We start from the raw sequence: 12,838 nt of genomic DNA, 5'->3' as shown, positions 1-12,838 counted from the left end.
AGAGGGCTGTAGTTTCAGAGCCTTCACTGCAGCTGCTGGGAACTGAACCCTCGTCCTCTGCAAGAGCAGTGAGTGCTTTTAACTACTGATCCATCTCTCCAGCCCTAACGATATCCTGTCTTTAGTCTCTTAAGGTTCTGAAATGTTAAGTCACATCTGATTTTTTTTATTTTTGCAAATGCTGATGATAGAGATAGCTCCTATTTGATTATTGTAGTCGCATTAATTTTCTGCTCGTTTTGGTATGTTTATATTTACTTTAGGATTTTAACATTTTTGTTCAAGTAATATGTATAAATTCAATTATGTCTCTCTTGTACACCTTGTGTTCTGTTAACAGAGTTGTTTTATTCTCATCAAATGATTTACAAAGCTTCTCATATTTTTCCCTTTCTGGAATAGCTTACATATGTCTAGTATGGGAAATATCTACTGCTTGAAGTTTGGTTGAAATTACTAGGACTTACAGCATTTTGAAAGAGCATGTTTTAGTTGATTGTCATCATTTCAACATTAGTTGTCATAATTGATACTTCACTTTGAAGTAATATACTTCATCTATTGTTTGTTTTAAGTTTGCAACATAAACACAACCACAAATTCTAAAATGATCCCTTCATGTGGTTTCACACGGTATTTTCATATAGTGTTTCTTTTCCTCGTGAGTATGGCCCATGCTCCAGGCTGCTTGGAACAGCAGAACAGGGTGTGAGCAAGGCTGTACTCTGGGAGGTACTGGCCTAGCCTTCAAGTGACCCACATGTTTTGTTTTGGTTTGGTTTGGATTTTTTAGAACTCTTGCTCTGCAATGTCCCTCTTGGAATCCAGCCACTATGCTGTAAACAGCCCACTCACTAACATCCTATGATCTTGAAACTAAACTCATCCTCAGCTTCTATCCACATGAATGAGCCCAATTAAGGTCCCAGATGACTGCAACTGCAGCCAAGTTCATTGATGCTTGGAGAAGTGCCCCACTGAGCCCAATCATGAGAGACAATGGTTATTTTAGGCCCTTAGGCATTGGAGTAACTTGTTATGCAATGAATGTGTAACCATAACATGTTGTCACAATATTCCGGGAGCTATCAGACTCCACTTATTCAACTGGATAGTTATTGCTAACTAAGTGGTGGGTGATATGGTCCTAAAGTTACACCTTCAGGGGAAACCCTGGGTCACTTTCTGCTAACCGTTTACAATCAAGTCCCCTGAAAAGTGTTTGTCAAGATAGAGACGACAGAATACACATGAGAAAAGATTCCTGAGCCTCAATCAGGGGGAGTGACTGACTTCTAAATAAATAAATAAATAAATAAATAAATAAATAAATAAATAAATAATGAACAAGGCAAGGAGAAGCCATCCTGAGGTCTCACCTAACCTTCCTGAGAGTTGTGGGGATGGAGTGTTCCTATACAGTTGTGTGGAATTGAAGCCAGGTCTCTAAGCCCAGTCACTTGGATGCAAGTTGTTCCCAGGGAGAGGGCTAAATCTGACAGTCATCTAGACAGTGAATCTGGGTATCCCAAGAGCCGCATTGTCAAAGATTGTTAAGATTTTTCTCTTTTTTCCCTCTCTTATCTTTCATCTATTTCTTTTACAGTCCAGTCATTATCCCCTTCCCAGTCTGCCCTCCAACTGTTCTTCAACCCATTCCTCTACCCCCATCTCCAAAAGGATGCCCCTCCCTCACCTGACCAGGCCTCCCCACTTCTGGGGCCTCATGTCTCTTGAGGGTTAGGTACATCATCTCTCACTGAGGCCAGACCTGGCAGTCCTCTGCTGTATATGTGTTGGGTCTGGGAGGGGGTTTGTATCAGCTGGTGTATGCTGCCTGATTGGTGACTCAGTGTCTGAGAGATCTAGGGGTCTGGGTTAGTTGAGACTGCTGGTCTTCCTATAGGGTTGCCCTCCTCCTCAGCTTCTTCCAGCCTTTCCCTCAACCACAGGGGGTCCCTGGCTTCTGTCCATTGGTCTGGTGAAAGTATCTGTACCTGACTCTTTCAGCTGCTTTTTGGGTCTTTCAGAGGGCAGCCATGCTAGGCTCCTGTCTGTAAGCACACCATAGCATCAGTAATAGTGTCAGGCCTTGGAGCCTCCCCTTGAGATGGGTCCCAATTTGGGCCTGCCACTGGACCTCCTTTCCCTCAGTCTCTTCTCCATTTTTGTCTCCACAGTTTTTTTAGACAGGAACAATTCTGGGTCAGAGTTTTTGACTGGGATGACAACCCCATCCCTCCGTTTGATGCCCTGACTTCTTTCTACTGGAGGTGGACTCTACAAGTTCCCTCTCTCCACTGTTGGGCATTTCATTTAAGGTCCCTCTCTTTGAGTCCTGAGCATCTCTCACTTCCCAGGCCTCTGGCACATTCTAGGGGGTCCCCCACCTTCCACCCCCCAAGGTTCCCTTCCATTCTTTCTGCTGGCTCTCAGGGCTTCACTTCTTCACTTCTGTTCCCCCAATACTTGATCATGTTTCCCCTTTCTCCTCTCTGTCCCTTCTCCCATTCAGGTTCCTCCCTCCCTCAACACCTCCCTCCCCCGAAGTAGGATTGAGGCATCCTCACTTGGGCCCTTCAGCCTGTTAACCTTCTTGAGTTTCTGTGCATTGTATCCTGGTTATTCTGTACTTTTTTTTTTTTTTTTTTTTGGCTAATATCTACTTATTAGTGAGTACATACCAAGCATGTCCTCTTAGGTCTGAGTTACCTCACTCAGGATATTTTGGGTTACAGTTGTAGAGGGACACAGTCTATCAAGGCAAAGAAGATGTTACAGTGATCAAAAGAGGGTGACTGGTCACAGAGTGTCTACACTCAGGTTGGAGAGCTTCTTCTTAGCATCTTGTCTGTGTTGCTTCTGTGTCTCTTGTGTTGATCAGCAGGGACTGGTGTATAGGTTGCATGTCATGTACCTGTCTTGAATTTTAGACTAATTCATTGTCCTATGACCATATTTCTCTGAAGGGTTCAAGAAAACCTTAGCCTCGTATTTTGTTATTTTTTATTTTTACTTTTATTTTTAGATTATTTCTATTCTATATGTATGGGTGTTCTGTGCATGCATGCCCGTGTACCACGTATCAGCTGGTTCACACAGGAGGCAGATGATGTACGCTTGCTTGTGGCTGGCATCACAGCTGCTTGTTAGCCACCATGTGAGCATTGTGACACGGAACCCAGGTGTTTTGGAGGAGCAGCCAGTGCTCTGAACCACAGAGTGACCCATCTCTCTGGTCCCTGCTGAATTTTTAAACAGCACTCTTTGTTTTCCAGTATTCTTTGTTAAGTTTTTTGGGTTTTTTTGTTTGTTTTCTTATTTATTTCCAAAAGTGCTTTACATATTCTGGATGTATAGTCTTAATCAAGCGTTTTCTTGAGAATATTACCTCCCAGTTTGTGGTCTTGTTCCACTTTCTTAATTATATTTCTTTCTGTGAAGAAATTTTAAAATTGGTTATACTCTAACTTTTAAATATGTCTCTTTTAGAGAATAGAGACCTCATTAAGTCATGTCTGAGATATCTTAAGCCTCAGGTGGTTCTGGGAGATAAGTTTTTTTTTTTTTTACCATTTTCTTCCAGGAGTGTTATTGTGGGTCTAACTTTGGCCCAGAGGTTTATGATACACGTTAATTCCTGATGCAAAGAAAATGCTGGTGCCCATTTTTTTCTGTTATCACCTTTTTGGAAATACATGATTTTGTCTACTTAATGCTTCAAATTATTTAAAAAATGAATTAGTCACATCTATATGCTTTAGAACTATTATTTTTTGCTAAGCTCTGTTTCCTGCCTTTAGATCTTTTCACTTGTGTATCTTCACAGTAAGTTAAATTGACATCTACAACTTTGTTCTCTTACAGTATTGTTTTACAGGATTTTTTAAAATGTATTTTAGAAAAGATTGATTTTATGCAGGAAAAGCTTGTTAAAATCAGCCCCTAACAGTAAGGGGGGAACAGATTTGCTACCCATATTGAATATTCTCATTGATGATGTTACCTCAACATTTGTATCTTGTTTTAGTTCTGTCAGAAACATGTGATAACTTCAGGAACGGAGGAATTGAAAACTTGAAGTGTTTGATACCATGGTCTCAGGCTTTTTTGTTCTACTGTATATGGAATATTTATATTGATATTATCATTGCCTTAGTATACAGAAATACGATTGATTTTAAAGTTTTATTATTTATTTGTGTATGTGTATGTGTGTGTAGGTGTATGTGTGTGTTGTGTATGTGTATGTGTGTGTTGTGTATGTGTGTGTTGTGTATGTGTATGTGTGTGTTGTGTATGTGTATGTGTGTATGTGTGTGATGTGTATGTGTGTGGTGTGTATGTGTGTGGTGTGTATGTGTGTGGTGTGTATGTATATGTGTGTGGTGTGTATGTGTATGTGTGTATGTGTGTAGTGTGTATGTGTGCATTCTCTGTGTTTGTGTCTTTGTGTGCCATGTGTGTGTAGATGTCTAAGAATTCCAGAATAGGACATCAGGTGCCGTGGCGCTGGCTGGTGACAGGTGGTTGTGAGCCCCTTGGTGTGCATGCTGGGAACATTGTTGGCTGTTTTGGAAGAGCAGCAAGTGCACTTACCGCTGAGTCATCTCTCCAATCCCTAGTGAGTTGTTCTATACAGGTTTGCATGTTGTGATTTTGCCAAATTCAGTGAACAAATTGTAGAATTTTGAATCAATTCAATATATAATTATATATTTTAATATAATATAAAATATAATATTCAATATAATAATATATATTATATTATAATTTTGAATAAATTCAATAAATAATATAATTGAATTATTCAAAAGAATTAAACTTTTTCTAATATTTGTTGTCTTTTGAATTTTCCTAAGTTAGTGCTTTGGCTGTTTTCCAGCTGTTATTATTGGCGTTCAGTAGATTAAATGCCATTATTGACATACAATTTGCATATAACAAAGTCAACAGATTTTTAAAGGTGTATTTCAGTTTCAAGAAATCCGCAAAGTCCTGTAATCATCACGATTAATCCCCCGTCCACAAGTCCCTTCCAGCCTCCTATCCACCTGATCCCTCTCCTGCCACGGCCCCTGAAAGGCACAGATATGCATTCTGCAGTATTAGCTTAGATCTTTCTCAAATATTGTGCACGGGGAATATGGAATAAAATCTAGTATTTTATTCCATATTATACTCCTATGTATACTATATATCATAAAATTCAATATTATAATTCTTTTTAACTGCATGTTGTCTCTAAAAAAACTACACTGCCTTTCATAGTGCTCAATTCTGCTCTTCATTACACACACACACACACACACACACACACACACACACAGACAGACAGACACACACACACATATAAATCTTGGCTTTAATATTGTTTATTTAATTTTAATACAGTTCTTTATCATTATAATCACCTGGCCATGAGTTCTTTCATATATAGTTTACCCATATTTGAATTTCAATCTTGAAAGATATTTTGTGGGCTTTTCTATTTCTTTAAGTAGTTAGCATCTTTTAAGTTAAATTGCATTCGAGAGTTCATGACTTTAGTTTTGGGCCATATTTTTATTAGTTCCTTGAGACTTCTGCATACCATGTTTTGATTATGCACTTCCTAGTCGGCTTCCCTTCCCTCTTCACCCAAGTTTGGCTGCAATCATGGCACAAACTGCACGCGGGCAACCATTCGATTTCTGCTTTCAGTCCCACTCCACAAATGAAACCCACACCAGGCACGATTATCAGGCCAAGAGCCTGTTTCTAGATAGGCCTTAAGGGAGACTTACTGCTATTTTTCGGCTAAATGGATATAGTATTAAATCAACTCTCAACGACCTACTCTCATATCCACATCTCCCAAACTTCATTAGAGAAGTTTCTATTTGCAGTAGATAGTGATTGACACAGAAACTCACAACTGGCCAAAGTGCAGAGAATAAGGGACTGTAGAATGCTTGACCCCAAATGGGGCATCTATATCACATGCCCCTCTCTGAAGGCTCTGTTGAGGTTTGGTCTGTTGCTATGCATTGTAATGATAAATTCTCTACCTGAAGGTCTAGTTGTCTATGAAAGAATTTTCATGCTTACCAGCTTTTGCTGTGCAAACATTGTTCCTCAATTTAAAACTATTTGATAATAAAAATGGCTACAGCCAATTCCTGAAGGGATTAGGGGCAGGTGGGCTTTGATTTACCTGTTTGGGGGTTGCAGATGGAGAAGAGAAGAGAGAACTGGGAAAGGAGGAAGTCACCTTGAATACATGAGAGGCAGCAATTATTTGAGGTACTCCATTGGGGAAGTAGCTGGGCAGCAGTTAAAAAAGTAAATTAGGGCTTACCCCCCAGTTAAAATAACCATAGTCTGAGTCTCATTGATTCATAAGGTAGATAGGAATATGTTTGAAATGGATCAATTACAAGGATCAAGAATCATTGCAGACTCACTGATAAGTAGATATTAACCCAGAAGCTGGGAATACTCAAGACACAATTCACATATCAAATGATGCTCAAGAAGAAGGAAGGAGTGGCCCCTGGTCCTGGAAAAGCTCAGTGCAGCAGTGTAGGGGATTACCAGGACAGGGAAGTGGGAAGGGGTGGATTGGGGAACAGGGGGAAGGAAGAGGGCTTATGGGACTTTCGGGGAAGAGGGAGCCAGGAAAGGGGAAATTATTTGAAATGTAAATAAAGAATATATCTAATTAAAAAAAAAAGAATCATTGCAGAAGAATTGGGAAGGTAAAGACGTAATTGCCAAAGGCAGCAGAGGTCTACAAGGGAAGTGTCTTCTGGAAGCAGGAGGATAACTGAACATAGAAACATTCAGTAGTATGACACACACAAGACCTGTGTGAACTCACGAAAGAGCCGATTCTACCATGAAGGGCGGAGGTCAGAGCAGAGTCCTACCCTTACTGAAGCGCTGTTGGCCATTGATAGCTGCTGCGAGGAGGAGTCAGTCTTAATAGTGTCGCTTTTCACAACTGGAGAGATGACTCGGAGGTCAACAGAACTTGCTGCTCTTCCAGAGGACCAGATTTCAGGTCCTAGTACCCCATGTCCACTTACAACTGTCTGTAGCTCTAGTCCCGGCAGATGGGGGGATCCAATGCCCTCTAAGGGCCTCCATGGGCACTGCATTAACGCGGTGCTTAGATATAACATGCAGACAAAACATTCATACACATAAAACTTTTTTTCCCCCCAAAAATATGTAGACCCGGGTAAACAGACCACACTCTAGTGGAAGGCATGCACCTGACAGTATATGGGCAGAGCAGCTTACAACTAAATTTTTAAAAAGCTATTCTATTTTTGCTGAGCAGCAATATATTTTTCTATCATTCCTTTCCTAAATGTCTAACATGGATACATTCAAACCTTAACAAAAACATCTCCCAATTTCAAGTTTAAGACAGATGGTGTTATTTCTGCTGTTTAATTTGTTGAATTTCTTGGATCTATAACTAATGTTATTTTAATAAATCTGATGGAAAATTAGGCTATAGTTTTTCCAAGTAGGTTTCCCACCCTAGTCTCATGTCTTCATGAGTCTCATTTGTAAGTAAGAAACCATGGTATTGTCCAACCAACTAGGTTCTTGTGTATTCTTTTAGCATCTTTCTTTTCCTTTTCCTGAGTTAGGTAATAATCAGGACTTTTTATTAGTTCTTTATTGTTGAATGAAAGTAAATCCAAAATCTACTGCCTTGAAGCCACGGTATTCATTTGTCTCTCATGATTTCCGAGTATCCAGAATTATCTTGAATGATCAACTATCTTGTTGAATTATTTGGCCCAGTTCTCCCATGAATTAGTAGTCAGATGCGCGCTGTGGCTGCTGTCACCTATGGCTTGACACGAGTTTGGCATCTACTCCTGGGGCAGCTCACTTACTAAACAAGAGTCACATCCTCTTTCTAGGAGTTTGCAGGTGTTTGCTTGTGAGTGTCCTTTCTTCAGAATGAGCGAACAAAGGGAGGAAGGCATCACCGACTGGGCCTTTATGACATGCACTTCCATCACATTCTGTTTTTTAACTAGGCCAGCCTTAGCTCAGTGTGGGAGGGGAACTCAGACATGCATATGAGGTGAAGTTTTCTGAGCTCTACCTTAGTCATTGGGCACTTGACTTACTGTCAAGCCCGCCCAGCCTTCCTTCTGTAAACTGCAAGTCTTCCTAGGTCCTTTTCACAAACCTTCTAAAATATAGACGCCTTATATCAGTTCTAAAATTTCCATTAATCCTTTTGAATATTTTCCATTTCTTTGGTAGGAATCCCTAGCTTTATTCTCATTGTAACCATTTCCATTTTAATTATTTAAACATTATATTTTCTGTTTTAAATCTTTTTTTTAGGATCAGGCTATGAATAATCTTAGAATTAATTTGTGTAATTTTACTATCAGCTCCAATTCACATTTTCCTATAGTTTTTATGTGTCTAGCAATTTTTAAAAATTATGTTAGATGTTATCAGTGGTCATCTGCAAAGACTCAAATTCTGTTATATTCATATAAAATTATTTCTTAATTCCTTCACTCAAATACTTGGTGTAACTTTAAAAAAATGATATATTTTATGTACATTGGTGTTTTGCCTGTAGGTGTGTCTGTGTGAGGGTGTTGAATACTCTGGAATTGGAGTCATAGACAGTTGTGTTCTCTCATATGTGTGCTTGAAATTGAACCCAGATCCTCTGGAAGAGCAGCCAGTGCTCTTAACCTCTGAACTCTCTCTTCTGCTCAGAGTGGTTTAACTTGCACTCCAAACCACGCACCTTTTTTTCTTAGCCTTTTCTGCTTGTCTGGCTATTGCTTTATTCTGGTTTTATTGAAATTATCACACATGCCCATACCGTAGCCTATTCCTTTTAGTACAGATTATGTATAGAGTGTAAATTTCTCCACAGTGGTCCATTCTTGTCTTCAATTTTCTTCTGTTTCTACTATCCTGCTAGTGCAGAATTGTCTGCTATTTTAAGATTTGAAGACTGAAATTCACTCAAAAGGTTTCTTCTGTGGATGACATAATTTCCATTTCAACCCGGTTGGGTCTTACCTGGAACATTTTAGTAACTGTTATATATAGTACAAGAAATGTAGTTTTTATACACAGGAGAGTTATCAGAATGAGAATTTGTCCATTTGTGTGTTAGCAACATAGTAAGCAGCCCTTCTGTGTGGCTGATGAATCTATTTAATAGTGGACAATTCATGGAAATCACAAGATTCACCATGTAGCACAGTGGTAGAGTACACTCACGGTGTGCAAGACCCTCACTTTGATTTCTCATACTGCAAGAAAACATAAGTCAGGCTCCTCTCTCTCTCTCTCTCTCTCTCTCTCTCTCTCTCTCTCTCTCTCTCTCTCTCTCTCTCTCTCTCTTCAGCTCACCAGCTATTGGTTTATTTCCTAGTGGCTCCTGCTTGTTCTATTTTCCTGTGAAGAACTGTCCAGTGTCTATGTGGATGGGAATATGATGGATATAAGACAATAATTTGTCAGCATCTTTTATTTCCCAGAATCCCACTTAATTTCTGTTTTGAATATGGCATCAGCTGTAGCATCTGACTAAAACAAAATTTACCACTGTTCAACACGTAAATCCATTGCAGCCAAATCCATTGCATTCTTTTAGGATTTGGGAATGGTGTGTTTGGAATGGCCCTAGGAATACCAGGGCCATGGGATGCCTTTAGACACTTCCATCCAACGTCTTGTTCTCTGTCTCTTACTTCAAAGCCTTTCTTGATCTTCTGTGGTAAGAATTAGATTTTTCTGATGATCTTTTCCTACTCCAAGTCTGGATTTCAGGATTTCCAAATCTTCTGAGTCTGTTACTCTTTATTCATAAGTTCAAGATTGAGTTAACATTGTTTATTTTAATGCATGTATATTTCTGTTTTTTTTCATTTTAGTCAAGACTTAGTAAAAATGATAAATTTTATGTATTTAATCCTTGTTTCACTTGCTTTAAAATAACATCTTGTATTTTATATCCATCTTATATTCATCTGTTTAAAATGAGAAGGAAGGCTTCATGGATTAAAGGAAATACATCACCTCCCCCTTGCCTTCCACAAGACGTACATTCCAAGACTACCAGTGGATGCGTGGAACTAACGATAGGTAGCTCTGAAGTCTGCATAAACTCTGCTTTCCCCACATAACCTGCGATGATCTGTGATGGCTGGTAACAGACGCGGGAGAGTAGCATATAAAGGGGAGATGCATCGGGCAAAGAGTAACTTGTATATTGTTTAGGCCAGAATAGGCTCTCAGAGTTCACTGTGCCATCTAGTAGAGTAGGGAATTGTTCATTTCTGGCATTTCCCATCTAATACTACCACTCCAGTTTACTGCAGCTGACTGAAAACATTGGTAGCAAACCTGCAAACATGGTGATGATGATGATGATGATGATGATGATGATGATGACGATGGATCTTGTTAAACTTTCATTTGCCCTCCCCCCCCTTCCCCAAGGAAGTCCTTTGTGAAGTGAATACCTATCAAATGACCAATCTTGTGCCAAAAGTAAATATAATTTCTATGGTCACCTCTGTACTACACATGGGCTCTTTCCCCAACCATTGTCTTAGAAAATGGCAAGAAAACGATAAACTTACCATGTCTCCAATGTGTGTGCTTGTTGTAGACCCAGGCTGTTAATTGATTTAGCAGACACACATTGCTGCTTCTGAAGGACTTGCTTCAAAGAGCTGTGATTTTGAATAGCCTAGCAACTACTTTATGCCTCTCTTCCCAACCATCGTTGCCGGCTAGGGGAAACCTACTTTGTGAGAGTAGAATTTAGACAACATTAGAATCTTGCTTTGTCTATGAGCTTGATATTTTAACTCGAAGATTAGTGAATTTACTCACTGAAAAGCAGTACAATTTTAGTCTCTCACCAAATATACAGTATACCTGGCACCTTGAGTGAAACTTACACACATTTGTACAACATTGTATTCTGAGAATTTGCTCACCACCATCACCTTCAAGGAATAGCCTTGTATTAAAATTTAAATTCTCACTTCTGATTTCAATCATTTCGTTTTGGTGGTGGAGAGTTCACCAGTATTACCATAAGTACTATCTCAACAAAGGAGAGGAAAATTTTGGAATGTACTTGTAACTGATGCTTTCAGGGATGGAGATTTGCTGGGAATAGTTCAGAGCATATTGGAGAAAAGGTAGAAAAAAAACCCCACCCCATTATCTCTAATATTAAATGGATACATGGTCTAGAGTCATTTAGGCAGAATTCAGATTTGATACAGTAACTATCTTTATGCTTTATACTGTGATATAGTAACTTGTGGCCTGCACACCTAAACACACACACACACACACACACACACACACACACACGGTCACACACACACACACACACACACACACACACACACGGTCACGCACACTTTACAATGTAATGACTAATTGTTGTTTATCTTTGCTGAAGTCCTAGAAGAAATAAGCACACAGGTATCTTATTCGGCCAGTACTAACAGCACCATGGCAGTTGGTGAGTGGACATTAGAGAGCTTCTGCTGGGGGACAGCTCACGGGAAGTAAAAGGCTCTAACTGTAGCAACCTTCTCTGTCAAGAACGGTGACAGGCCCTGCCTTGAGGCAGGTTTGCCTAGTTGGCTTCTCTGGAGCCTTTCTCTGAGTCCCTTCAGCTGCTGAAATTGAACTAGACACAGCCAAGTGTGTGCCCTTTTAGGAGCTCCAGCAGAGCCAGAGGCGACAGGGCCACCAGCAGTGATGACAAATTGAAGACTTCAATCAAAGGTGAGTCAGGTCAGCATGGACCAAGGCCCTTTCCTCTCCTCCGGTGTGCCTTGAGTTCCAGCAGACAGCAGCCTGCCAGGAGCTGGCAGCCACAGGGTACCCTCCTCTATCATCCACATAAGCTTTGACATAGGGACCAACAAGGGGCGACTGGTTAGCTGGTGCGAGGTGGAAAGGAGGGACTCGCCGGCTTCGAGCCTTGCTCCAGGAAACATGAGTTGCGCCAACAATGACCAGGTCTCTCGCTCGCTCACCACGCACTGGGTGCCTTCCACTCCCGGTGCTCGCCTCCGATTGAGAGATCTCCCTCTCAGCCGGCCGCGGGCTCTTGCCTAGGGCGAGGAGGAAGATGCACGCCCGAGTTCTAGTGGCTTCCCCAGGCTCCTGTATTTGCAAACGCTTTAGGTGGCCCTGCGGCAGCCTCTGCCTGGAAGGGAGAGGAGCACAGGGAGGGGGCTGGCAGGGCTGGCGGGAGGGAGGCGCGGAGGTGGGGCGGCGGGAGCGAGGGGGAGGGCGCCTGAGCTCTGCGGTTCCCAGCCCGGTCTCTGCCGGCTGGCGGTGGCTCCGGGTTCCCCTGCGCTGGTGCTCGCGGTCTCAGCATCTCCGCCCGCCCTCGCTCCCGAGCGCGGAGGCGAGCCGCAGCCCGGCGCGGCGGTGGGCGTGTGCGCGCTGAAGGACGCCTCCTCTTGCTCCTGTGTTGCAGGCGGCGGCCGGCGGCTCCAGCTCGGGCAGCGGCGGCGTCTTCCGGAGTCCCGCGGCGAAGATGCTCAAAGTCACGGTGCCCTCCTGTCCCTCCTCGCCCTGCTCCTCGGTCACCGCCAGTACTGAGAACCTCGTCCCGGATTACTGGATCGACGGCTCTAACCGGGATCCTCTGAGCGATTTCTTCGAGGTGGAGTCAGAGCTGGGACGGTAAGGCGAGGGGTGCTGGACCAGGCGGAGCGTGGAGGCGCGGGCTCGGGTTGGGAACGCCTGCAGCGTGCACGCTAGTTGTCCCTTTTGCTACGACATCTCCCCAGGGTGAGGGTGTCGG

The 12,838-nt window shown here is 41.9% G+C and overlaps 1 protein-coding gene across 1 annotated transcript in view; it reads left to right on the top strand.

Moving 5' to 3' along the window:
* The first annotated feature begins 12,352 nt into the window (after positions 1–12,352).
* Positions 12,353–12,838, top strand: part of Camk4 (calcium/calmodulin dependent protein kinase IV) — a 235,520-nt gene continuing 235,034 nt past the window's right edge. The window contains exon 1 of the mRNA XM_052155453.1: positions 12,353–12,717. Coding sequence (XP_052011413.1) covers positions 12,569–12,717 — 149 coding nt within the window. The 5' untranslated portion in view covers positions 12,353–12,568. The remainder of the gene's footprint in view (positions 12,718–12,838) is intronic.

Source organism: Apodemus sylvaticus, chromosome 13, assembly GCF_947179515.1.
Source record: "Apodemus sylvaticus chromosome 13, mApoSyl1.1, whole genome shotgun sequence".
Taxonomy (NCBI): Eukaryota; Metazoa; Chordata; class Mammalia; order Rodentia; family Muridae; genus Apodemus; species Apodemus sylvaticus.
Note: the sequence above shows the minus strand (reverse complement) of the source record. Positions and strands in the feature narration are given on the sequence as shown.